At 50.5% G+C, this 27,163-nt stretch overlaps 1 protein-coding gene across 8 annotated transcripts; it reads left to right on the forward strand.

Annotated features, from left to right (window-relative positions):
* Positions 1 to 1,595: 1,595 nt before the first annotated feature.
* plat (plasminogen activator, tissue) lies at positions 1,596 to 27,163 on the forward strand. Of its 8 annotated transcripts, none has more exons than XM_078239321.1 (14): positions 1,596 to 1,683; positions 10,669 to 10,765; positions 12,296 to 12,353; positions 14,179 to 14,310; positions 15,113 to 15,223; positions 15,317 to 15,491; positions 16,807 to 16,898; positions 17,450 to 17,624; positions 17,733 to 17,827; positions 18,869 to 19,067; positions 22,287 to 22,423; positions 23,684 to 23,824; positions 23,926 to 24,074; positions 25,199 to 27,163. In XM_078239321.1, the coding sequence occupies exons 2-14, from the start codon at positions 10,703 to 10,705 to the stop codon at positions 25,358 to 25,360; spliced, it is 1,689 nt and encodes a 562-aa protein (XP_078095447.1). In that variant the 5' UTR covers positions 1,596 to 1,683; positions 10,669 to 10,702; the 3' UTR covers positions 25,361 to 27,163. The 8 variants fall into 8 exon arrangements, with proteins under 8 accessions (XP_078095447.1, XP_078095451.1, XP_078095452.1 ...); XM_078239325.1 differs by having other exon boundaries at positions 18,872 to 19,067; XM_078239326.1 differs by lacking the exon at positions 1,596 to 1,683 and adding an exon at positions 7,894 to 8,040 and having other exon boundaries at positions 18,872 to 19,067.

Below are 27,163 nucleotides of genomic sequence, written 5' to 3' on the forward strand. Positions count from 1 at the left end.
CTTCCTATATCTCCCACCACGAACCCTATACTTATGCCCCCTTGTAATAGCTCCATCCACCTGAGGAAATAGTCTTCAAAAGGGAAAAGAATAAACATTTGGAGGAGAAAAACTGTCAGTGTACCAGGAAAGAGTAAGCAAATGGGATCAACTGGACTGGTCTTTGAAAGAGCTGGTGCAGATGCGATGGGCTGAACAGCCTCCTTCTGTGTTGTACAGATCCTACATGCTGGTTAGGTGCTAAATTCTCCCTCAGTGTACTCGAACAGGAGCCGGAGTGCGGCGACTAGGGGGATTTTCACAGTAACTTCACTGCAGTGTTAATGTAAGCCTCCTCGCGACTGATGAATAAATTTAAATAATGAAACTATGGTGGTTAAGGGATGATTTGGTGAAAGTTTCCAAGACGTTAAGGGGAACCGATAGTGTAAATAGAAATAAACTAATCCCGTTAGTTGGGGAGTCTAGGACTGGAGGGTACAGGCGAAATGTCCACACCTTCAAGACTGAAATTAGCAAACACTTTCACACACAAAGTTTCAAACTCTCTTCCACAAACAGCAATCAATGCTCGATCAGTTGTTAATTTTAACTTTGAGATTGACTCCTGTCATCCAGATGTATTCAGGTACTTGGAGTAGAGTTAGGTCACACATCAGCCATGATTCAAAGGAACAAGCTTGAGGGGCTGAATTAACTCCCCCTGATCCTATGTTTCTTTCTGCTTTCAGGTACACGCTCTCTGTCCCTTGGAGAACAAAGTCTCCTTTGTTGAACTGTTCTGAACAGTGTCTGAAAATGACATACCTGATAGCCCCAAGGGCAATGTCCATAGTGTAGAATAGTGTGGGAAGTGAAAGAGGTCAGACAGAAGGTGAGATATGTCAGAAAGTGCTGGTGATCCAGTGCTCAGCTTAAAAAAGGTTGCAGTTGGTTAGTGCTGGAAATGGTGAGGGAGGCGAGGGGAGTCCGCCTGGGAATGCCATGCTCTCTGCATTGGTTCCTGGTGCCAGGCACCCTCTCCCAGTGCCAGGCTCCCTCTCCCAGTGACAGGCTCCCTCTGCCAGTGCCAGATTCCATCTCCCAGTGCCAGGCTCCCTCTCCCAGTGCCAGATTCCCTCTCCCAATGCCAGGCTGCCTCTCCCAGTGCCAGGCTCCCTCTCCCAGTGCCACGCTCCCTCTCCCAGTGCCACACTCCCTCTGCCAGTGCCACACTCCCTCTGCCAGTGCCAGGCTCCCTCTCCCAGTGCCACACTCCCTCTGCCAGTGCCAGATTCCCTCTCCCAGTGTCCCAGTGCCAGGCTCCCTCTCCCAGTGCCAGTCTCCCTCTCCCAGTGTCCCAGTGCCAGTCTCCCTCTCCCAGTGTCCCAGTGCCAGGCTCCCTCTCCCAGTGTCCCAGTGCCAGTCTCCCTCTCCCAGTGTCCCAGTGCCAGGCTCCCTCTCCCAGTGTCCCGGTGCCGGACTCCCTCTCCCGGTGCCAGGCTCTGGATTTGCTCTGGATCTCCCAGTGCGGTGGGAGTGGGAGGGGGGGGAATTCCCCTGGGGTGAGCTGACATCAGCCTCGGGCTCCGCCCCGTCCGGAGCCGCGATTTAAACAGGGAGCGGCGGAGCCTGAGCAGCTCAGAGCCGGGGAGAGACAGAGAGAGAGAGACACCCACAGACTGACCTGCCCACTGGCACTGGGTAAGTAACCGGGGCAGGGAATGGGGGGGAACTGGCTTCACTCTCGGGCTAACCCTGGCAGATTAACCCAGGGACTCGGATTGAGTCTGTGCTATTCACCCGCCAGAGGGTGAGCCTAGCCCTCAAACCCAATCACCTTCCAACCTGATCCCTCTCTTACCCCCTCCGGCTAATTTACCCTCGTCTCAGCCTCTTTAGCTCCCACTCTCACTCTCCTGTGACTAACATTTGAAGATCCGCGGTTGTGTCAGTGTTACAGGGAGTTTGGAGTGGACACAGTTGTTGCTTTGTGTAAGGGATGAATACATACAGCATACTGTGCAAAGCCTGGGGAGAGACATACAGTTGACGGAAGGGTAATCCCATCTGCTGTTAAAATTGTACAAAAGAAAATGAGGATTTTGAATGCAGCAGATAGAATCTGAATTAATTTTTAATTTTTCTTATTGGGTCTAAGGAGCTCTGGTGGCACATTGGTTAGCGTTTTAAACTTTATTTATTAGTGTCACAAGTAGGCTGACATTAACACTGCAATGAAGCTACTGTGACAATCCCCTAGTCGCCACACTCCGCTGCCTGTTCGGCGGGAGGGAGAATTTGGCACCTAACCAGAACCGGAGCACCCGGAGGAAACCCACGCAGACACGGGGGAGAACGTGCAGACTCCGCACAGACTGTGACCCAAGCCGGGAATGGAACCCGGGTCCCTGGCGCTGTGAGGCAGCGGTGCTAACCCACTGTGCTACTGTGCCGCCCAACTGCTGCCTCACAGCGCCAGGGACCTGGGTTTGATTCCCGGCTTGGGTCATAGTCTGTGTGGAGTCTGCATGTTCTCCCTGTGTCTGCGTGGGTTTCCTCCGGGTACTCCGGTTTCCTCCCACAGTCCGAAAGACGTGCTGGTTAGGTGTTAAATTCTCCCTCAGTGTAACCCGAACAGGCGCCAGAGTGTGACGACTCGGGGATTTTCACAGTAATTCCATTGCAGTGTTCACGTAAGCCTACTTGTGACACTGATCAATAAACTTTTATTCTTTTATGGGGCATGGGTGTTGATAGCAAAGCTAGGTAGGATATTTGTCAGCTAGGAATGCTTCTCTCTCTGGGTTTTATCCCATTCTGGCGTGGCTGATCTCTGACGGTGCAGTTTTCCAGTGGAAGCGGTTGTATTCGTAAAACCTGGTGGAAACCTGACTCCCATGATGTGGAGATGCCGGCGTTGGACTGGGGTAAACACAGTAAGAAGTTTAACAACACCAGGGCTCCGAAAGCTTGTGTGGCTTTTGCTACCAAATAAACCTGTTGGACTAAAGTCCTGGTGTTGTTAAACTTCTTACTGTGGAAACCTGACTCTCTCAGGGAGAAGGTTGGCTGCCACCTGGGATCTTGGGTTCATGTCATACTATCTGTAACCCCCATGACTTGCCTGGGCTTGCAAAAGCTCACTAACTGTCCTGTCTGGAGACAATACACATCTCTTTAACCTGTGCTTAACCCTCTCTCCACTCACGTTGTCTGTACCTTTAAGACTTGATTACCTGTAAAGACTCGCATTCCAACCATTATTTTGTAAATTGAGTTTGTGTCTTTATATGCCCTGTTTGTGAACAGAACTCCCACTCACCTGACGAAGGAGCAGCGCTCCGAAAGCTAGTGGCTTTTACTACCAAATAAACCTGTTGGACTTTAACCTGGTGTTGTGAGACTTCTGACTGTGTTTACCCCAGTCCAACGCCGGCACCTCCACATCATGACTGCCACCTGCTGGTCATGTCAGGTTGTGTGGGACCTGCTGGTGGACTGGGCGATGGGGTTTCACCCACCCGCTTAAGATATAAACAGCCTGCGTGCAAGTCTCTGTAAGAAGCTGATTGAATGGATGTGAATCTACTCATGACTGCCTATGACAAAAAAAAGGGTTGGGAGGGAGGGGTGGGTGGAGGAGCCGCTTCGGGTTATTCCTGCTCTGGGTCCCCATTCATACTAATTCTCTCACTTCGGGGGGGGCTCGTTCCTCCAACAGGTGGGCTTCTGGCGAAGGTGAGATTGTGTCAAAGCTCACTGTTCCGCCCTACGAACCACTGCCCACCTACTCCAGGAGACCATGAAGGGACCTGGCTGACCCGACCCACAGGGATCCTGAATCCAGTGTCAGAAAGACTGACCATCCACACTCAGAAAAGGCCGCGGGGAACTGGGAAAGGGAGGTGAAATAATTCGCGTTTGCCAGTTAAATGTTGCGGTTTTTATTTACGAACAATAATTTTTTTTAAATTCATTTGCGTGACATGAGCGTCGCTGGCTGGCCAGCATTTATTGCCCATCCCTGGTTGCCCAAGGGTAGTTGAGAGTCAACCACATTGCTGTTGCATTACAGGATGGGAGCAGAGGGGAGAGAGGTGGAACAGTGGGTTAGCACTGCTGCCTCACAGCTCCAGGGACCTGGGTTCAATTCCCGGCTTGGGGGTCACTGTCTGTGCGGAGTTCGCACATTCTCCCCCGTGTCGGCGCAGATTTCCTCCGGGTGCCCCGGTTTCCTCCCACACTCCAAAGATGTGTGGGTTAGGTTGATTGGCCATGCTAAATTGCCCCTTAATGTCAGGGGGATTAGCAGGGTAAATATGTGGGGTTACAGGAATAGGGTCTGGTTAGGATAGTGGCCGGTACAGACTCAATGGGCTGAATGGCCTCCTTCTGCACTACAGGGATTGCCAGTCAGGGTTTTCGGCCCAGAAACAAGCCGACAGGTGTATGCGCTGGCTTTCAGCTGACACTGGCACCCGTGGGCCAAATGGCCTTCTCCTGTGCCGTAATCTTCTTCTAAGATTCTAAGTGTGTCCACACTCCCAAATGAGTCTCCTCCCTCACACAGGAGCCATCGACAACTAACAGCTGGGGAGGAAGGCTTAACGTTCCTCCAGCATCCTCCTCAGGTGGCCACCACCTTGTTGCAATGCGAGCTATACCTCCGTGGCCAAGATGTGCCCGGCAAAAGTCCGCACCGTGGCAAGGACCAACTGACCTGCTTTCAGTGCCACTGCCTGAGGGATCAATGCTGGCAAAAAGTCATTCCCAGATTTTCCTGGAACGCAGGAAACATTCCAAGGTTCAAGAAGCTCCAAACCCTTTACCAGACTCTTCCACAGGAATGTCCCCATGGCTAGAAAAGCCTCTCGGATGTGGCCGGTTTTGTGCCAAGCTCCCCCCACCCATCTCTTACACCAGTCTGATTCTGCTGCCAATCTGTAGATTTGGACTGGAGATTGTCCAAGTCTCTTCAGCTCATCCCGACCCAACCTCGTGCACTCCCAGCATTTTGATTTTCCTTTCCCCGTCCCTCCCCTTGAGTTTTAACTGGGAGGAAAGGGCAGGGAAGTTAAGTTCGCACTTTTCCTCCAGCCTCTCCAAAGTATTTCTGTGGTGAGGCACTGCATGACTAATCGGGCTGAGCTGGCCATCTCACTCCCTGTCCGGGGATTTCTGTTTTCCCCCCCGCTTTGTCCATTGATCAGAGTGCTAGGCAGATGAGGGCCTGTGCTCTTGAGGTAAGCAAAGGCCTCAACGGCAGGCCAAGGGCCGAGAGCTTAAGCAGAGAGAGAGAGAGAGAGAGAGTGCAAACCAGTGCCACTCCCAAGCTTTCTGAAGCCCAGTTATCTTATAAGTGCAGCTTATAACCTACAGTGAGCCCCCCCCCCCCCCCCCCCCACCCCAATCGACCATCTAGGGCTCCAGCCAAGGTCAGCTAGACTAGTTAGCAATTGGAGAGCTGTGGTGGGGAGAAGGCAGGGTGGGCGGGGGGTGGTTTAATCATTCATCAGGGGAAATGAGGCAAATAACTTAGAATCATAGAACAGAATCATAGGATCCCTACAGTGCAGAAGGAGGCCATTTGGCCCATTGAGTCTACACCGACCACAATCCCACCCAGGCCCTATCCCCGTAACCCTACGTATTTACCCCGCTAGACCCCCCCCGACACTAAGGGGCAATTTAGCCTGGCCAATCAACCTAACCCGCAGATCTTTGTTAATCTGCGTGTGAATCGAGACCAAACGGATGAGGCGACTGTGTGGATGCAGAATTGGCTGAGGGACAGAACGCAGCGGGAGCAGTGGTCAACGCTTGATTTTCCTCTCTCTTAGACCACAGGGAAAGCATACAGCGGCGTCCCGCAGGGGCCACTCACTCCTGATTGTATTAACGGGTGCACAGGGCTTCCTTTCAAAGTTGGCAGGCAACACACAAAAACTCCAAAATGCGTTAGGCCACAAGAGAGGGTATAGGCAGGCTGGTAAGACGGGCAGATGTAATGCAGAGAAGTGTGAAATGATTCATTTTTACTTTTGGAAAGAAAAATCATGAGGAAATCTGGACTAGACAGCACGATTTAAGGTGGGTGCGGGCACAGGGAGATCCTCTGGGTGAGGGCTTCTCTCCATAATCTTTGAAGGTGGCAGGACAAGTCCAGAATGCTGTTATTTTAAATTAATAAAAGGTTATGGGATGTTTGGGTTTATTAATAGGGTCTTGAGAATACTGAAGGTGGGATGTGATGTTAAATTTTTGATTTGACTTGATTTGTTATTGTTACATATATTATACAGTGAAAAGTATTGTTTGATTGGATTTATTATTGTCACGTATTGGGATACAGTGAAAAGTACTGTTTCTTGCGCACTATACAGACAAAGCATACCATTCATAAGAGTACATAGGGGAGAATGTAGTGTTACAGTCATAGCTAGGGTGTAGAGAAAGATCAGCTTGGTGCAAGGTAGGTCCATTCAAAAGTCTGACGGCAGCAGGGAAGAAGCTGTTCTTGAGTTGGTTTGTACGTGACCTCAGACTTTTGTATCTTTTTCCCGACGGAAGAAGGTGGAAGAGAGAATGTCCGGGGTGCGTGGGGGTCCTTGATTACCCTGGCTGCTTTGCCGAGGCAGTGGGAAGTGTAGACAGAGTCAATGGATGGGAGGCTGGTTTGAGTGATGGATTGGGCTACATTCACTACCCTTGAACATTAATCACTTGTATGGCCTCAATCGGACAATTCTGGGCCCCACATTTCAACAAAGATGTAGCAGCCTTCGAGAGAGAGGGAGGGTACAGAGGAGGTCTCCCAGGATGTTCCCAGGGATGAGGGACTTTAGTTCGTAGGAGGGGTTGGATAAGTTAGCACTGTTCTGCTTGGAACAGAGATGTTTAAGAGGTGACCGAATAGAGTATTTTCTCAAAACAATGAGAGGTTTTAACAGTCGATATAGAGAAAAATGATTCCCTCTGGCAAATATGTTTAAAATCATTGGGAAAAGATCTAGAGGGCGGATTAGAAATGTTGTCGGGATCCAGAACTTTCGACCTGGTTCGGTGACACAGTGGGTTAGCACTGCTGCCTCACAGCACCAGGAACCTGGGTTCGATTCCCGGCTTGGGTCACTGTCTGTGCAGAGTTTGCATGTTCTCCCCGTGTCTGCGTGGGTTTCCTCCGGGTGCTCCAGTTTCCTCCCACGGTCCAAAGATGTGTGGGTTAGGTCATGCTAAGTCGTCCCTAGTTTCGGGGGGAATTGGCAGGGTAAATATGTGGGGTTATGGGGATAGAGTGGGATGGTTGTCGGTGCAGGCTTGATGGGCCAAATGGCCTCCTTCTGTACTGTCGGGATTCTATGCCCTGACGAGGTGGTGGGAGCTGAGTCTAAGTAATTTTGAAAGGGAATCGGAAGGCACTTGGGGGTGAAGAGTTGCTGGATTACAGACAGAAAGGGAGCATGTGACACTGAGCATGGCTAGCACAGACAGGGGCTGAATGGCCGCCTGTGTTGCTCCCATTATTTATTCCGTTCGGCTTTCCTCATGTTCAAGGAGCACAAATTTTGCCTTGGTGAAACAAGGTGGGAGTGCAGAGTCCTCGGGGAAAGCAGTGACTGTGCCACAGAGGGGATTAGAATCCTGGGAGAAATCAGTTTGAGGAGGGGGTAAAGTGAGGGGCATTGATTGCAGTACCGTGAAAGATTTGTTAAATTGGGCAAAAGGGTCAGGGCAAAATAGGCAGGCGCGCACACACACACACACTGATAGAAAAGAGTGCATTGTCATTGAGAGAGTACCTCTCTCTCTCTCTCTCTTTATATTCTGTCTATGAAGACTTCCAGAAACTGGGCAGGGGGCCAGGATAGTTTTATCCACAGCCCAACCCATCTCAAATATCGACTGGGGAGTGAGGGAGGCAAGGTTATTGTCTCAGCCTGGTGGAGTGCGAAGAGGGAGAGAGAGAGAAAAACAGTTTCCATCTTTAGTAGACCGTAAGTGAGAGGATGAGAGAGAGGGAGAGAGAGACGGACAGAGAACTGAGCTAAGCAGTCACTGGTGAGTGAGTACGAAGGTTATTCACCAAGCTGACCCCACCATCCCAGTGCTTACTCTGGATGGGATCAGTATAAACAGACTGCATGCATCTGGTTCTTGCTTGTAATGACCTCACGTGCTGACTCAGCAGACGAGGGCTTGCAAACACTTCAAGCATCTTGAGCGATGAGGCTTTTAAAAATTTTATGGCAGCAATCCCTCGCTGATGGCCCTGCTTTCAAGTTAGTGCGTGTGTCTCTCTCTCTCTGTCTCTATCCCTTCAATTTATTGTCATGTCTGTTTCCCTCCCCCTTGCTGGTCTCTGTTCACATGCCCAGCAAGAGTTTTAACAACACCAGGTTAAAGTCCAACAGGTTTATTTGGTAGCAAATACCATCAGCTTTCGGAGCGCTGCTCCTTCGTCAGATGGAGTGGCTCACAGGGATGTTCAGGGACCCTTCCACTGTTTCCCAGAGGGGCGGCACGGTGGAGCAGCGGTTAGCACTGCTGCCCCACAGTGCCAGGGACCCGGCTTCGATTCCTGGCTTGGGTCACTGTCTGTGCGGAGTGGGACTGTGGGAGGAAACCGGAGCACCCGGAGGGAAACCCACGCAGGGAAGAACGCGCAAACTCCGGGAATCGGACCCAGGTCCCTGGTGCTGTGAGGCAGCAGTTGGGCAAGCCCGGTGCTGGCACAGTGGTTAGCACTGCTGCTTCACAGCGCCAGGGAGCCGGCTTCGATTCCCGACTTGGTTCACTGTCTGTGCGGAGTCTGCACGTTCTCCACGTGTCTGCGTGGGTTTCCTCCGGGTGCTCCGGTTTCCTCCCACAGTCTGAAAGACGAGCTGGTTAGGTGCTAAATTCTCCCTCAGTGTAACCCGAACAGGAGTGTGGGGACTAGGGGATTTTCACAGTAGCTTCATTGCAGTGTTAATGTCAGCCTACCTGTGACACTAATAAATAAACTTTAAACTTTAGAGCTTGCTTTTGTTCCCCTTCTAACCCTCAGTGTGCCTGTGCACAAAAGGGACCGTGGATCACAATCTCTGCGCTGTGTTGGGTATCAGCCATGGTTCTGTGGGTAGCACTCTCGCCTTTCCAGAACGTGAGCAGAAAGTCTAGACTCACACTAGACGGGGTGGACCGGGGTGCGGGACGGGGGGAAACACTACTGCAAGTTCAAAATGAGCTGTCCCTCGCACACTGGGTCTCACGGTACAGCAGGAGAAAAATACAGAGAAAGATAAACAGATGAGATGAAATGTTGGAGGAAACATCTGAACCGCAACTCGGAGCCTCCTCCACCCAGACAGCAGGAGACCTCCTGCAGGCCCAGAATGTGGTCTAGCTGGTATGCAGGAGAGGGGGGGGGGGGGGGAGTCACATGTGCTGTGTGGCTGCCTACACAGGCAACTTTTAGGCAGGATTCTGTCTTGAGAGGCGTTCAGTCATAATCCTGGCAGAGCGATCCCTGGGAGTCTCAGTCATCAGATTATTCCTGCCACCAGAACCCAAGAGTGGGCCAGTGCCAAGCTGACTTTGTCCCCACTGTTAATTGTACACAGGTGGCGGACATTGACTGGGGATTCACCCATATGCCCAGTAAGTAGGAACAGACTGGAATTTCGGTTAGGTTTGGTGGTGCATGTTTATCTCCATAAATATGAAAATCGGCCGCTTAGTGCTGAGTTAGCAACAGTTTGTTCCAATTCCCCAAACTGCCTGGGAGCTGAGCTGTGACTGAGCAAACCCAATGGGGCAATCACAGGTGGGGCAATGGGACAACGTGGTTAGAGACTGGAGGGTGGATTATGCCAACCCTACATCTATGGGGGCGGCACGGTGGCACAGTGGTGAGCACTGCTGCCTCACACGGCAGGGACCCGGGTTCGATTCCCGGCTTGGGTCACTGCTTGTGCGGATTCTCCTTGCATGGGTTTCCTCCGGATGCTCCGGTTTCCTCCCACATCTCCCGAAAGATGTGTGGGTTAGGGTGCATTGACCTGAACAGGTGCCGGAGTGTGGTGACTAAGGAGAATTTCACAGTAACTTCATCGCAGTGTTAATGTAAGCCTTACTTGTGACTAATCAATAAACTTTAACTTTGATAGCTGAGCTATTTTTGGTGACTCCCGCTGTGTACTGAGACCCTCGCCTCTCTCTGCGGCCCCCGTGACCACCTCTGTTCAAGATCAAACTTGTGACCACTTGCTTTACACTTTCACATCCCCTTCTGCATGATGTGAGACGTTATTGTGCGCTCTGCAGCCAAAGTCTACAGCACTGACGCCAAATAACTCCTCACCCCATCCAGCACACTGTCAACTCCAATCCTGGAAGGACAAGGTGCGGAAGATGTGTTTTTAAATGGTATACAGGCTCTTTGAACATTATTAATGGAGGCAGAGAAGGCTAAGAGGAGATTCAAGTAGAGCGTTCGAAATTATAAAAGGTTTTGACAAAGTAAGATTGAGGGGAAATAGTTTACACTCGCAGGAGGGTCAGTAACTGGAGAATACAGAATTACCCAGAATGGTGACAGTGTAAGAAGGGGAGGTGAGGGAGTTATTTGTGGGGCACACTGCCAGAAGGCATGCCCTGGCCAGCAGTGAACACTAAATGGCACCATGGCAACTTCTTGTTTTACAGAAAGAAGATTTGAGGACCAAGGTAAAGGAAGAATATGAACATGTTGGGAATTCCGACCACTATATCACTGCTCCTCACTCTTGCTATGGCTTTGGAGGTAAGTGTCGCAGCTTCATACACCGCCCCTTCACCTCTCTGACACTCACTCCCGTTTCTCTCCTTTTCTTTACAATATCTGTGCCTCTGTTCCTGCCACCTTCTGCCTCTCACCCCCTTACCATCCCTCTCTCATCCCCTTACCATTCCCCTCTCTCCGCTTTACTGACATGCTCTCACCTCCCTCTTACCGTCCCTCTCTCTCCCCCCTCACTGTCCCTCTCTTCCCCATTTTCCTGTCCCACTCTTTCTTCTCCCCCCTTTTACTCTCTTTCCCCCTCTTACTGCCTCCCTTTCCCCCTCTTACTGCCTCCCTTTCCCCCTCTTACTGCCTCTCTCTCCCTCCCTCTTACTGTCTCTCTCTCCCTCTCCCCTCCTCCCGCCTCTCTCTCTCCCCTCTTACCACCCCCCCGACACTCTCTCCCACTCTTACTGCCCCTCCCTCTCTCCCCCCTCCCTTACCACTTCATATCACTGTGTGTCTCTGTCGATCTGCCTCGTTCTCGATTCACAGTTTCTTCCAGCTTTCTCTCGCACCCACCCGCTGTGTCTCTCTCTCTCTCTCTCAGACGTAAGGGGCTTTATTTAAACAGACAAGGCAGTTTATTCTTGAATATGTCTGATCCTGTTGTGAGCTGAAAGAGAAGTGGAAATGACAAGCAGTGTCCTCCGTGGGCTAAAGGGCTGGTGAAGATGCAGAACTATTTTTGTTCCCCGCTCTGTATCAGCACCTCACACACTGAAGGATATAAATCAATCAAATTGTATATGGAGCAACTACCAAATTAATCCTGACTGGGAGAAGGGTTGCAATAAATACTCATCCCATACATCGATAAAAGGTTCGCTCAGTTTCTCTCGGCAGAGATCCAGCCTGACCTGCTGAGTAATTCCAGCATTTTCTGTAATTAGCTCTGCATTCTTCCTTCCTCCCAAGTAAATAGAACGGGGAGGGGGGGATATTTCTGTCAGTTAGAAACACTACTGTGCAGAAGGAGGCCATTTGGCCCATCGAGTCTTCACTGACAACAATCCCACCCAGGCCCTATCCCCGTAACCCCACAGATTCACCCCGCTAATCCCTCTAACCAAGCGTCCCAGGGCACTAAGGGGCAATTTAGCATGGCCAATCCACCTAACCCGCACAGCTTTCGGAATGTGGGAGGAAACCGGAGCACCCGGAGGAAACCCACGCAGACACGGGGGGAGAACGTGCAGACTCCGCACAGACAGTGACCCAAGCCCGGGAATCGAACCCGGGTCCCTGGCGCTGTGAGGCAGCAGTGCTAACCACTGCGCCACCGTGCCGCCCACTTGTGCATCGCAGGTCTGGAATGTGCTGCCTGAAAGAGTGGTGGAAGCAGTTACCTTAGGAAGGGGACATGGATATATACTGGAAAAAGAAATAAAAAAGATTGCAGGGCAAACTGGGGAGAGCGTGGGGCTAACTTTTTCAAAGAGCTAGCACAGGCACAGTGGGCCGAATGGTCTCCTTCTCCTCAATCTGATTCTGAACTATTGTTTGTTTCAGCCTCAGCACCTGCGATTTAAACGGGGCACAAGACTCTTTGGAGCTCCATCCACTCGAGGTGAGTCCCCCTCTGTTTAGATGCACTAGTGCTCGTATCGAATGGTCCCCGATGCCAATGTTGTTTGGGCTCGAGTGTGAGAGTTGTTGTTGTTGTTGTGACCATTGCCAGCTCCCAGCTGCCTTGCATGTTCTCCGTCCCTGGCTGAGCCTCCCTGATAACAGGCTGTCCAGCTGCCTCGTTGCTAGGGCGGCGCCCAGCCAGTTGCGAGGCGGGATTCAGGGGTTTTTATAACTCACGCCCGTGCGACGCTGCAGCAATGGAGGCACAGGCAAAACTCCCCGTGGCTCAGCCCCTGCAAACCGTGCGGTGTAGAAACTGCTGCAGGCCACATGTTTCCCCCGTGATCACAGAACCATTTGATCAAAGTTCCCAGATGGGTAAAGCCTCAATTTACTTTCAACTGCGCTGCCTGCTTGTGGGCAGAGCTTGGGAACCATTTTGCTCTGAGTAAGATCCCACCACCAGCAAAGATCAGTCGGTTGGGGTTTTGAAGGCACTGGTTGTGGAAGGAATGTCGGTCAGGACCCTGGGAGAACTTGGTCCTTTGCAACTGACTGAATTACTGCTGTGCGGCTAGCTTGAGGTTTTAACGTGTTCCCCCCTCCGACAGCACGGCGCAACCCTCAGTCCTGCCCCCTCCGGCACTGCAGCCTGGCACGGGACCCCATCTAGGAGTCTCGCAGCTGCCCCCTCTGTTGACCCTGTGGGTTGACCCACTCCCACCCAGTTTCCAGCCGCCACTCTGGAAAGACAATCCCTCAGCAGTGATAACAGCACAAGCCCAGCAAGAGAGACATGGGGAGCGACGGCTGCACACCAGCAGCCCGGCCCCTGGAGGCTCACAGCCACAAGGTGCCGCTAAGGCCTGCGTGCCCAACAACCCCCCTCCACCCCTCCAAGTTCCACTTATCTGGATCCCCCACACCCACATCCCTCTGCAATTGATGCCGTGTAGAGTGATGGTGGCCTGAGTGCTCACCTCTGATGTCCTTTGATTTGATTTATTATTGTCACATGCATTAGCATGCAGTGAAAAGTATTGTTTCTTGCGCGCTGTACAGACCAAGCATACCGTTCATAGAGAAGGAAACAAAAGTGCAGAATGTTACAGTCATAGCTAGGGAAAGATCAACTTAGTGCGAGGTAGGTCCATTCAAAAGTCTGACAGCAGCAGGGAAGAAGCTGTTCTTGAATCGGTCGGGGTACGTGACCTCAGACTGTTGTATCTATTTCCCGATGGATGAAGGTGGAAGAGAGAATGTCCGGGGTGTGTGGGGAACTTGATTATGCTGGCTGCTTTTCCCCGAGGCAGTGGGAAGTGTAGACAGAGTCAATGGATGGGAGGCTGGTTTGTGTGATGGATTGGGCTACATTCATGATCCTTTGTAGTTCCTTGCAGTCTTGGGCAGAGCAGGAGCCAGACCAAGCTGTGATACAACCAGAAAGAATGCTTTCTGTGGTGCATCTGTAAAGGTTGATGAAACATAGCAGGTTCTTACTTTTATACAATTGCTGTAAATCGCGCAGTGCCTGATAAATAGTCAGTGAGGAGAGGGGGCTTGCTAAAAAATGCATTTAAATCAGGGTCCTGACCTTCCAAGGCGGGATTCAGGTTCCACACCTGCGAGGGGTTGGGTAAAATGGGGAAACGTGACCTTTCCGTATGTGTTTACTGTCCACATTGGCGGTATATTAAGCTGTGCCTGCGGCCTGAGTGTCGGCCTAGTCCTGCTACTCCTGAACCCTCTCGGCCTGTGCCAACAACTCAGCCTGTTGCTCAATGTTCACTCTCCATGTGTTTTCTTTCTCTGAACTGTTTTAGGCTATTGCGTGAGCTCCTCTGGCTCTGAGTTTCACCTTAATGGCGAGACGTGGCTGCAGGTCGAGGGACAACAGGTTAAATACTGCCGCTGTGATCGTTCGAGGAGTCACTGCCACAGTGTTCCTGTACAAGGTGTGTGTGTGTGTGAAACTAGACCCTGCTCTGTGAACCAACGCTTCTTTTTTTGGTTCTCAGTTTCATGGAAATTTGAACTCATCAAGGGCTGCTCTATTAATAAGAGGAAGCACAGAGATCATTCCCATCGAGACACCGTCCAAGCGCCTCTGTCCCACTCCTGCTCGAAACCAATGATTCCCCCTCCTCTCTCACCTCAAAATCCAATGGCATTTATAGCTCGGGTACAGAGAGAAACATAGAACATTCTAATCACAGAGTCCCTACACTGCAGAAAGAGGCCATTTGGCCCATCGAGTCTGCACTGACCACAATCCCACCCAGGCCCTATCCCCGTCACCCCACATATTTACCCATTCAGAAGTCTCATGGCAGCATGGAAGAAGCTGTCGGTTGGTAACTGATCTCAGATTGTTGTATCTTTTTCCCGATGGATGAAGATGGAAGAGAGAATGTCCGGGGTGTGTGGGGAACTTGATTAGGCTGGCTGCTTTTCCCGAGGCAGCGGGAAGTGTAGACGGATTCAGTGGATGGGAGGCTGGTTTGCGTGATGGATTGGGCTACATTCACGACCTTTTGTAGTTTCTTGTGGTCTTGGGCAGAGCAGGAGCCATACCAATCTGTGGTACAACCGGAAAGAATGCTTTCTATGGTGCATCTGTAAAAGTTGGGAGAGCTGTAGCGGACTTGCCAAATTTCCTGAGTCTTCTGAGAAAGTAGAGGCGTTGGTGGGCCTGGGGGGAGGGTATGTGTGACAGCAAAGACCGTGACTGACGTCACCGCTATTCCTCCCTTACAGATTGTGCCCAGAATGTGTGCTACAATGGCGGGAGGTGTCGCCAGGCCGTTTATTCTCAGAACCTTGTGTGCCAGTGCCCACCCGGGTACAGCGGGAAGCTGTGTGAGCTCGGTAAGTGTCGTCGACCAGTTCTTGGCAACACGCCCCCACTCTCTGCTCTTTCCCTCCGCTCTGACCACCCCTCCCCTCTCTCTTGCGTTGCAGACACCAAAGTGAAGTGTTACCAGGGCCGAGGGACAGACTATCGAGGAACCTGGAGCCTCACGCAGTCCGGGAAGGAGTGCCTCAACTGGAATTTGACTGTCGTATACCGTACTTACTACAGCAGTCGCAGGCCTGACGCCCAGCAACTTGGGCTGGGGAACCACAATTACTGCAGGTACGAGACAATCCGAGGATTGCATTCATATAGCACCTTTCGCAACCTAAGGCCATTACAAAACCCTTAACTGCCAACATACTTCTCTTGTGGAGTGTAGTCAGTCCCTGGTGTAAATGTAAGAAACACAGGTAAATTGCGCGCAGCAATCTCCCACAAACAGCAACGCAATAATGACCAGTTACAGTATTAGTTTGACTGATGTTGATTGAGGGATAAATCGTGGGAGAACTCCTCTATTCCTTCAGTAGTGCCACAGGAGCTTTTATGTTGGAATGGGCAGACGGAGCATGGGCTCATCTGAAAAACAGTGCAGCTCTCTGTAGTACTGCATCAGGAGGGCCAGCCTGGATTCTGTGCTCAAGTCTCTGGAGAGGAACTTCTACCCACAAACTTCGAGGCGAGAGTGCGACCAACTGAGATAACTGGTGACCAGATGGCCCTCCTACCGCCTGTCGCCTTCTACTGCCAACCATCACACTCCACCCAAATGGCAGTGTATCGTCTGCAAATCTGCAGAATGCACAGCTGCTCTTCCTTGGGAGCCATCACAGCCGGGTCCCACCCTCCCCTTCCTCATCCCGTGCCGGTATCAGCTGACTCAACCCGAGACCGAGAAACTACAAAGGGTTCTGGTGCGTAGCCCAGTCCATCAATAAACCTGCCTCCCATCCATTGACTCCATCTACACTTCGCACTGCCTCAGAAAAACAGCCAGCATAATCGTGGAACCCCACGCACCTCGGACATTCTCTCTTCCATCGGGAAAACGATACAAAAGTCTGAGGTCATGTACCAACCAAATAAAGAACAGTTTCTTCCCTGCTGCCATCAAACTTTAGAATGGTCCGATCATATATTAAGCTAATCTTTCTCTACACCCTAGCAATGACTGTAACACTACATTCTGCACCCTCTCCTTTCCTTTTCCTCTATGTACTCTATGAACAGTATGCTTTGTCTATATAGCGCGCAAGAGACAATACTTTTCACTGTATCCCAACACATGTGACAATAATAAATCAAACAATACTTTTCACTGTATCCCAGTACATGTGACAATAATAAATCAAACAATACTTTTCACTGTATCCCAGTACATGTGACAATAATAAATCAAACAATACTTTTCACTGTATCCCAATACATGTGACAATAATAAATCAAATCAAGACTCGGGGTCAGTGTTGTAAGATTGGTTTGCAGCATTTTGGAAAGAGAGAAATCTTTCACATCGCTCGTCAGACACTGATTTAATGGGTTAATCTTGTCTGTTTATTCTCTGTTAATGCCGGTGTTACTTTCTCCTTTGCAGGAACCCTGACAATGATACAATGCCCTGGTGCCACATCTACAAAGGCCACACGCTGTCATGGGACAAGTGTAGCATTCCCGCCTGCCCAAAGAGTAAGTCTCTCTCATCATGTCTCTCAAAGCGATTAGGTGCAGAGATAGTTCTCCTCTTTTTCAGGTGGCGCCCATGTAACCCCAGAGGCCCTCCACAAGGTCTTACTTGTGCGGTGTACTTACAAGGGTGGCATGGTGGCACAGTGGTTAGCACTGCTGCCTCACAGAGCCAGGGACCAGGGTTCGTATCCCAGCCTTGGGTCACTGTCTGTGTGGAGTCTGCATGTTCTCCGCGTGTCTGCGTGGGTTTCCTCCGGGTGCTCCGGTTTCCTCCCACAGTCTGAAAGATGTGCTGGTTGGGGTGCTAAATTCTCCCTCAGTGTAACCCGAACAGGCGCCGGAGTGTGGCGACTGGGGGATTTTCACAGTAACTTCATTGCAGTGTTAATGTAAGCCTACTTGTGACTAATGAACTTTTACTTTACTGTCTCTCCCCATTGCTGCCAATGACTATCTTCTCTGAGACCCGGAGGTAGTGAACCCGCGGGGTTCTGTACGGGAGCCCGTACAGCAAGGGACCGATTATTAACCAGACTTCTGTTTGAAAGCAGATCTCCAGTCTGAGTGCTACACCAAAAACGGGGCAAATTATCGGGGAACCAGGAGCCACTCGCAGTCGGGGAGCCGCTGTCTTAACTGGGATTCTGAGGCCATCCGCAACTCACGGATCAATGCTTGGGTCCCCAATGCTCATCGCCTGGGGCTGGGCAGCCATAACCACTGCAGGTATAACTCTGAGAAAACAGTCCAATCTTCCTCAATCCCATCTCGCTCACTGACACTCACTAACAACATTGTTGTGTTATCCTCCCACCCACCCACCCCCCATTCCAGGAATCCGGATAGCGATTCCAAACCTTGGTGCCACATCATGAAAGGAGAAAGACTCTCTTGGGAATACTGCAACATTGAGCAATGTATTTCATCTGGTAAGAATTCATCCCCTAACCACACTGGTGTGTGTGCCCACTCGCACACAGGTGCACATGTCAAACAAAGATACACACACAGACACACGCGTGCACAAAGGGAGGCGATGGCCGAGTGGTATTATCGCTAGACTATTAATCCAGAAACTCAGCTAATGTTCTGCAGACCCGGGTTCGAATCCCGCCACGGCAGATGATGGAATTTGAATTCAATAACAAGTATCTTGAATTAAAAATCTACTGATAACCATTGCCAATTGTCGGAAAACCCCATCTGGTTCACTAATGTCCTTTAGGGAAGGAAATCTGCCATCCTTACCTGGTCTGGTCTACATGTGACTCCAGAACCACAGCAATGTGGTTGACTCTCAAATGCCCTCCTAGGGCAACTAGGGATGGGCAATAAATCATAGAATCCTACCGTTCGGCCCATCGAGTCTGCACTGACCAGAATCCCACCCAGGCCCCATTCCCGTAACCCCATGCATTTACCCTAGCTAACCCCCCTGACACTAAGGGGCAATTTAGCACGGCCAATCCACCTAACCCGCACATCTTCAAACTGTGGGAGGAAATCGGAGCACCCGGAGGAACCCCACACGGACACGGGGGAGAACGTGCAGACTCCGCACAGACAGTGACCCGAGGCCGGGAATCGAACCCGGGTCCCTGGCGCTGTGAGGCAGCAGCGCTAACCACTGTGCCACCGTGCCAGCCAGCGACGCCCATGTCCCACGAATAAGTAAAGTATGCAGGCAGTCATTTACGTGCCCCAGATACATGCTGATAATCTCAAACAGATACACAGATACGCACACTTTCAGATACACACCCATGCAGACCGGCGCACACTCCTGCAAATGTAGTCAGACACAGATGCAGACACATGCACTGGGCTCACTCAAACACATTCAATCACACACAACCCAATGCAGACACATGCATACATAGGTGCAGACACACATGCTGTTACAGAAGGATTTGAGGCAAGAGATGCGACCATTTGCTTGATTGTTTTCTGTTTTGCCTGGTTTTCTGGAGCAGGGAACTGTGGGAAGAGAGAGCCGAGAGCAGAGCAGTACCGGATCCTGGGCGGAACAACCACGCACATCACCTCCCACCCCTGGCAGGCTGCCATATTTCTCTACCACCGGAGGTCGAAGGACTACAACTTCCTGTGTGGAGGGAGCTTGATCGGATCGTGCTGGGTACTCACAGCAGCTCACTGCTTCCCAAAGAAGTGAGTGTAACGCTTCAGGCAGCAAGAGGGCTGGAATTGGCGAGAGGTCGCGGGCAAAGGGGGAGTGTCAGAGAGGAGGCAGGCTCCAGTGACATAGTGAGTTAGAATGTTAAACATGATGTGGAGATGCTGGCGTCGGACTGGGGTGAGCACAGTAAGAAGTCTCACAACACCAGGTTAAAGTCCAACAGGTTTATTTGGAATCACGTGCCCCTTCATCAGGCGAGTGAAGAGTTGGGTTCACAAACAAGGCATATATAGGCAAAAACACAATTGCAAGATAATTCGCATTCCAACCATTATCTTTGTCTATATATGCCGTGTTTGTGAACCCAACTCTCCACTCACCTGATGAAGGGGCAGCACTCCGAAAGCTTGTGATTCCAAATAAACCCGTTGGACTTTAGCCTGGTGTTGTGAGACTTCTTCTCAGAATGTTAAAGGTAGGGAGAGAAGGAGATGACCAAAGGTATCAAAAGGGACCCCTTAGTTTGAAACTGTGCCCCCCTTTTTCTAGATTCCCCTACGAAGGGAAGCATCCTCTCTGCAGCCACCCTGTCAGATTCTTATATGTTTCAATTAGATCACCTCTCATTCCAACTGAGTGTAGACCCAACCTACTCAACCTATCCTCATAAGATATGACAGAAAGAAACAATGCATGAGAAATAAAAGGCTTAGAGCGCTTTGAGGACCTCAAAATGTCCCGACGCACGTTACAGCCAAGTGCAGTCGCTGTTTATGATGTAGTTAAAGTTTATTAGTCACAAGTAAGGCTTACATTAACACTGCAATGAAGTTTACTGTGAAATCCCCCGAGTCGCCACACCCCAGCGCCTGTTCGGGTCAATGCACCCTAACCAGCACGTCTTTCGGACAGTGGGAGGAAACCGGAGCACCCGGAGGAAACCCACGCAGATACGGGGAGAACGTGCAGATTCCGCACGGACAGTGACCCAAGCCGGGAATTGAACCTGGGTCCCTGGCGCCGTGAGGGAGCAGTGCTAACCACTGTGTCACCGTGCCGCCTACACGTTAAGTAGTCTCACAACACCAGGTTAAAGTCCAACAGGTTTATTTGGAATCACGAGCTTTCGGAGCGTTGCCCCTTCCTCAGGTGTGGGCCCACTGTGCCCACCCCAGCCGGCATCTCCACCTTATGGTGTTGGAAACGGGACAGCCAATGTGTGCACAGCAAGATCCCAGGCCAGCAACATGATGTGCCTTGTTTTTTTTTTGTCTGATGATGATTAAGGAGATAAACATTGGGGAGAACTCCACTGCTATTCTTTGAAATGGCTCTGTGGGGTTCTTTATTTCATTCAAGAGAGGCGTGTGTACCCATTACTCCATTAACTCCCAGTTGTGCTGGTGTGAGGGTCCAGAGGTGTATGTGTAACCACCACCTCCACCCCCGGGCCTCGATGCATCCCCGAGCCTTTGGGAAATACGCCCTCAAACAAAACACAGAAAATGCTGGAAAATCTCAGCAAGAGTGACAGCATCTGTGGAGAGAGAATAGAGCCAACGTTTCGAGTTTGGATGACCCTTCATCAGAGCTAACAGCAAAGAGTTATACTATGAGGGTGGGGTGGGGGTCTGTAATTGGACAAAGGAAATGTAAATGATGATGAAGAATAGAATATAGAGTTACAGAATCATGCAGTGCAGAAGGAGGCCATTCAGCTCATCGAGCCTGTACCGACAACAATCCCACCCAGGCCCTATCCCGGTAACCCCCGTATTTAGAACATAGAACATAGAACATTACAGCGCAGAACAGGCCCTTCGGCCCACGATGTTGCACCGACCAGTTAAAAAAAAAAACAAACTGTGACCCTCCAACCTAAACCAATTTCTTTTCGTCCATGAACCTATCTACGGATCTCTTAAACGCCCCCAAACTAGGCGCATTTACTACTGATGCTGGCAGGGCATTCCAATCCCTCACCACCCTCTGGGTAAAGAACCTACCCCTGACATCGGTTCTATAACTACCCCCCCTCAATTTAAAGCCATGCCCCCTCGTGCTGGATTTCTCCATCAGAGGAAAAAGGCTATCACTATCCACCCTATCTAAACCTCTAATCATCTTATATGTTTCAATAAGATCCCCTCTTAGCCGCCGCCTTTCCAGCGAAAACAATCCCAAATCCCTCAGCCTCTCCTCATAGGATCTCCCCTCCATACCAGGCAACATCCTGGTAAACCTCCTCTGCACCCTCTCCAAAGCCTCCACATCCTTCCTGTAATGTGGGGACCAGAACTGCACACAGTACTCCAAGTGCGGCCGCACCAGAGTTGTGTACAGTTGCAACATAACGCTACGACTCCTAAATTCAATCCCCCTACCAATAAACGCCAAGACACCATATGCCTTCTTAACAACCTTATCTACTTGATTCCCAACTTTCAGGGATCTATGCACACATACACCTAGTATTTACCCTGCTAATTCCCCTGACACTAAGGGCCAATTTACCCTGGCCAATCCACCTAACCTGCACATCTGTGGACTGTGGGAGGAAACCGGAGCACCCGGAGGAAACCCACGCAGACACAAGGAAAACGTGCAAACTCCACACAGACAGTGACCCGAGGCTGGAATTAAACCTGGGTCCCTGGCGCTGTGAGGCAGCAGTGCTAACCGCTGTGCCACCTAATGGCACAGGATAGTTTTGATCCATCGACCTCTGGGTTATGGGCCCAGCACGCTTCTGCTGCGCCACTCAGAAGGCCGAGAAAGGCACTAAAAGAGTCTATCAAGTGATCAGAATATGTGAATGTTAGAACAGAGGTATGGACTGCTCAGGGACTGCCTGAGGAATGTGGACGTTGCTGTGAAGTCGGGGGGGGGGGGGGAGGGGTGGTGGTGGGGGAGGGGGGGGTGCTGTTGGGGGCAAGATGGAGAGCGAGAATGGAGAAGTGGAAAAATGGAAGTGAGAATGGAGGGTGTTAAAAATAGATGAATGAGAAGAAATGAAATTAAGTAAATGGAAATGGGGTGAGGGTGGAGGGGAGAGTTCATGCTCTGAAGTTGTTTAGAAAAGAGTCTGCCCCCCCCCCGCCCCACTGCTCTACCTCCATAATTAGGGTCATCATGGAGATTGTACCCCTATTGCTATCACTCACCCCCTGTTCTGTGGCAGCTCTACGAATACACGAGTAGATGATGATGATGGAACCACAGTAAGTTTATTACCTTGCTTCTCAAACCAGGTTCAAGCCACGTGATATCAAAGTGATCATGGGAAGGACATTCCAGAAGGAGGCCTCATTTGATGAGCAGTCACTGGAAGTGGAAGAATACTTCATTCACGAGGAGTTTGATGATGACACTTTCAACCACGACATTGGTACGATGTCGATTTTTTAAAAACAAATTTCTCTGTTAGAAAGTCTTCCTCCTGGAAACATTTACACACACTCACACACACATGGGGGGCGGGAGGGGGGATAGTGCCTAGCCTTACAAGGTATCTGATCTTATAGGAGTTGACCATTCAGCCCCTCCAGCCTGTTCTGTCCACCGCCATTCAATAAGATCATGGCTGATCTGACTGTGGGCTCAACTCCACTTTTCTGCCAGTCCCCCACCCCACCTCCCCCCATGAAACTGAGGTTCTCTTGTTGATCGGAAACTTGCCTAACTCTCGTCTTGAATGTTTTCAGTGAGCCGGCCTCCACTGCTCCCTCGGGCAGTGAATTACAAAGATGAAGGCAAAAGACTGCGGATTGCTGTAATCTGAAACCTAGACATAAAATGCTGGAAAATCTCAGCTGGTCTGGCAGCATCTGTGGAGAGAGAATAGAGTCAACATTTCGAATCTGGACAACCCTTCGCCAATTTTCTCTGGCAAAGGGTCATCCAGATTTGAAACATTGGCTCTATTCTCTCTCCACAGATGCTGTCAGACCTGCTGAGATTTTCCAGCATTTTCTGTATTTGTTGCAGATAATTACAAAGTTTCATGACCCTGTGAGGGAAGAAATGCTTCCTTGTCACTGTCTTAAAATGGAGACCCCTTAGTTTGAAACTGTGCCTCCCCCCCCGCCCCCCCATTTCTAGATTCTCCTATGAGGGGAAGCATCCCCTCTGTGGCTACCCTGTCAATAAGATCATCTCTCACTCCAACTGAGTGTAGACCCAACCTACTCAATCTTTCCTCCTAAGACAAACCCCTTCACCCCAGGAATCAGCCTAATCTCTGAGCTGTCTCGGGTGAGGGTGGCACGGTGGTTAGCACTGCTGCCTCACAGTGCCAGGGACCCGGGTTCCATTCTGGCCTCAGGTGACTGCCTGTGTGGAGTTTGCACATTCTCCCACCATGTCTGCCTGGGTTTCCTCCCACACTCTAAAGACGTGTGGGTTAGGTGGATTGGCCATGCTGAATTGCCCCTTTGTGTCAGGGGGATTAGCAGGGTAAATGCATGGGGTTATGGGGATAGGGCCTGGGTGGGGATTGTGGTCAGTGCAGGCTTGATGGGCCGAATGGCCTCTTTCTGCACTGTGGGCGTTCTATGATATCGGCAGTGCCTGAGGTAAGGAGGGTGATGTTTCAGAGTACGTGGATACTGGCTAAACTTGCCCTTCTCTCCTACATTTCCTCCTCCAGCTCTAATCAGACTCCGGTCGAAGACTGGGCAATGCGCCAAGATGACACGTTACGTCCGCACAGTATGTCTGCCGTGGGGGAGGCAGCGACTGCCCGACTGGACTGAGTGCGAGATCTCTGGATATGGCAAAGTAAAGGAATGTAAGTCCATCCCTTTGACTTTTTTTTGCTGTTTCTTTTTCTCTCGGCGGGAGAGTGGGTTTAAAGTGATTCCCTGATGTTCATCTTCTTCACCCTCGCAGTCTTTTACATGTACTCCAATCGGCTGAAGGAAGGGTTTGTCCGTCTCTTCCCATCAAACCGCTGCACCCCGGCCCACCTGCAAAACCGGACAGTCACCGAAAACATGATCTGCGCCGGGGACACTCGGGGCAAAGACGATGCCTGCAAGGTGAGTGCAGAATGAGTGGAGGAGGCAACCTGGCCCCCTGCTCTTCCAACCCTCCCAACATTCCCCGCCCCCCCCCTAACTAACCTGCTCTGACCGAGGCTCAGAACCCACCCTGAATGGAAACACGAGGCCGAGCCTGCAACTTTCCAGGCTGCTGGCGGGGAGCTACTGTGTGTGCGCGCGTGGGCCCGTTAACCCAACACCCTGGAATCTCACCCGCCTTTTGGGTGGGTCTGGGTAAGGGTTGATGAGCAAGGTGTCAAGGCCTCCATCCGCACCCCCTCCTCTGCCCTCCCCTCAAAATCCGGGAAGAAACATGGTCTGGCACTTTAAATCCTACTTTGTATTCCGGTGTTTGGAATTGACCGAATCCTATAGCACAGAGAAGGAGGCCTTTCAGTCCATCATGCCTGTACCCAAGGGATCCAATCAGATTTTTGAATGGTCCTATCACATATTAAGCTGATCTTTCTCTGTACCCTATCTGTAACTGCAATTCTGCACCCTCTCCTTCCCTTCTCCCCTGTGTACTCTATGAACGGTACGTTTTGTCTACATAGTGCGCAAGAAACAATACTTTTGTCTGCATCCCAATACATGTGACAATAATAAATCAAATCAAACCTTAGCTATGACTGTAACACTCCATTCTGCACACTCTCCTTCCCTTATCCCCTTTGTACTCTATGAACGGTATGTTTTGTCTGTATAGTGCGCAAGAAACAATACTTTTCACTGCATCCCAATACGTGACAATAATAAATCAAATCAAACCAAAACCCTAGCTATGACTGTAACACTACATTCTGCACCCTCTCTTTTTCTTCTCTATGAACGGTATGCTTTGTCTGGAGAGTGCACAAGAAACAATACTTTTCACTGTATCCCAATATATGTGACAATAATAAATCAAATCAAATTATCCTGTCCTTTTCTCATATTCCTCCCAAATTATGGTTGAATGTGGTTTGGAGAGGTGGGATTCACTGCTGTGTGCACACTCGCCCGCTCGCTCACTCACTCACTCATACATGCACCAACCTTGCTGTGTTTCGAACCACAAGAAAACCCCTGCCTGACTCTCCACCCTGACCCCCAGCTCTCCATTTTGTTGCCCCACACAGGGAGACTCTGGAGGCCCCCTGGTCTGCATGACGCAAGGACGCATGAACCTGCAAGGGATCATTAGCTGGGGAATCGGCTGCGGGAGGCCAGGAATACCGGGAGTCTACACCAAGGTCGCAAACTACCTGGACTGGATTCACAAGCACGTGAGCCAGGCCTGAGGAGCGAGGTGCAGCCCAAGACGCGAGGAGCGGGCCTTTGCAACCCTCCCAGGCAAAGCTGGACAACGGGAGTGTCGCCCTGGCCCCTCAGCCCCGGCCTAACATAGACGGCAGCGCCTGAAGTGTCGCTCAGTGAGATCCACTTGTCTACCCCACCCTCCCTGGATTACTGGACTGACATTGTTGCTGGGGGCAGAGGAGGGTGAATTTATATCCCAGTACTTTGGTTCCGTTGACTAATGTTTCTCAAGCAATGTTTGACCGCTTGTACTGTGTCTGTTTCCTCCTTGAGATTGAGGGGCCTGCCTGACTCCCCCCAAGTCAAGGCTCTGACTGGTCCCTTTAAAAAGAAACCACCTTTTATCCCCTTCCCACTGTCACATTCTAGAACAGAAGACACCTCACTTCTTTTTAAAAGTATTTTTTTACATAATGGTTTTTAATTGTTGTTTTATTGGGTGACTGAACTGTGTCCATCAGTGGAGTTTCACCCATGCCAGGTCTGGTACCAGGCTAATTCCTCCACCCTTTGTCCTTTCTGTAGTGTCTGAATTGTGTTAACCTTACTGTTGTCTCTCACTGACTAACTGCACGCCTCTTCAGTGCTTGCCTTCCTGCCTTGCCCGCCTTATCTCGATAATCAGAGATGCCAGATAACTTTTTAAATAAAGCTTATTTTGCTCCAGGAATAATGTGAATTAACTCGTAGTTGCTGCATCCACTTGGATCTTCTTCTTGGCTGGTGTAGTGTGCAGTTGTTTCGTTGAAGGGTTAGTCAATGATTGAAGGTGAGATTCTGCACCCCCCCTCCCCTTTCAAAGATGGTGTGCCGTTGCACTTCACTGGATCACGGAGCAGGCAGCGATAGCCATCCCTCAATTTGTGGAGGTGTGTGTGTGTGTGTGGGTAACTGATTGGCTGGACCTGCCCAATGTACACTTGGGTTGGACAGCTCTCCCCCAGTCTGTGCCCCTTCCTCCTCCACTCACTCCCAACATAGTCAACGCAAGACATGCGTTCTGCAGATTGAGGATGTGCTGACAGATATGGGAGCGGGGCTGCAGAGTTGGAGGTTTTCTGTGCAACACCATTCTGCAAATCAGCTTCCTGTGGTGAGCTATTCTGGAGGGTCCAAAAATAAAATCGATTTTTCTTTGTAAACCTAACCCCCCCTGCCCCCCCGACTCTGCGACTGGCGTGTCAGAAAGCACCTCCACCTCTGTGAGCGTAAGAGAACACGCTTGTACATTGACGGCGCCTTCACGGTGTCCGACTCTCTTTGCAATGTACGCTTTCGCATGTGGCAGTGTGTTAACAGTTCAGTCGGAGTCTTGAGTTGCCGTGGAAATGTGCTCTTTTACCTGCATGTTGTGGTCTGGAGTTATGGTAAATTTTCTCTCCAACGCATGGCTGACCAGAAATCTCTCCCAACTCTTCCCACCCGCCGTTGGCGTGTGTGTTGGATGGGTTTTGCAGGTTAATGCACAACCTGTTTAGGCCGCGTGTTATGAAGGCACCTTCCTTGGCCATCAAGTCCCAGGGTGAGACTCGAACCCGGGGACCTCTGGGCCAGAGACAGTGATGCTACCCACCATGCCACAAAACCATCAGTCTTCCACATACCTTTTTTTTTAAACAATTGAACTATTTAAACCCTCCTTTGTACTAAACTATTTATTAACCTGATGTTTTGAATGTTCTGAGATATTTGTTTTGCTGATAATGTATTAATACATTATTTAAAAATTTTGTATTTGCACGTTCCATGTTTTTAAAAAAATAAAAGTATGAATGTTTGTTTAA

This window comes from Mustelus asterias, chromosome 22 (genome assembly GCF_964213995.1).
Source record: "Mustelus asterias chromosome 22, sMusAst1.hap1.1, whole genome shotgun sequence".
Classification (NCBI taxonomy): domain Eukaryota; kingdom Metazoa; phylum Chordata; class Chondrichthyes; order Carcharhiniformes; family Triakidae; genus Mustelus; species Mustelus asterias.

Excerpts from the sequence above, each read along its gene's own strand:
- plat (XM_078239321.1), top strand. The coding sequence starts at position 10,703 with ATGAACATGTTGGGAATTCCGACCACTATATCACTGCTCCTCACTCTT. Across the intron at positions 15,492-16,806 it reads GGGAACCACAATTACTGCAG|GAACCCTGACAATGATACAA; the intron begins GTACGAGACAAT and ends TCTCCTTTGCAG. Across the intron at positions 17,625-17,732 it reads GGCAGCCATAACCACTGCAG|GAATCCGGATAGCGATTCCA; the intron begins GTATAACTCTGA and ends CCCCCATTCCAG.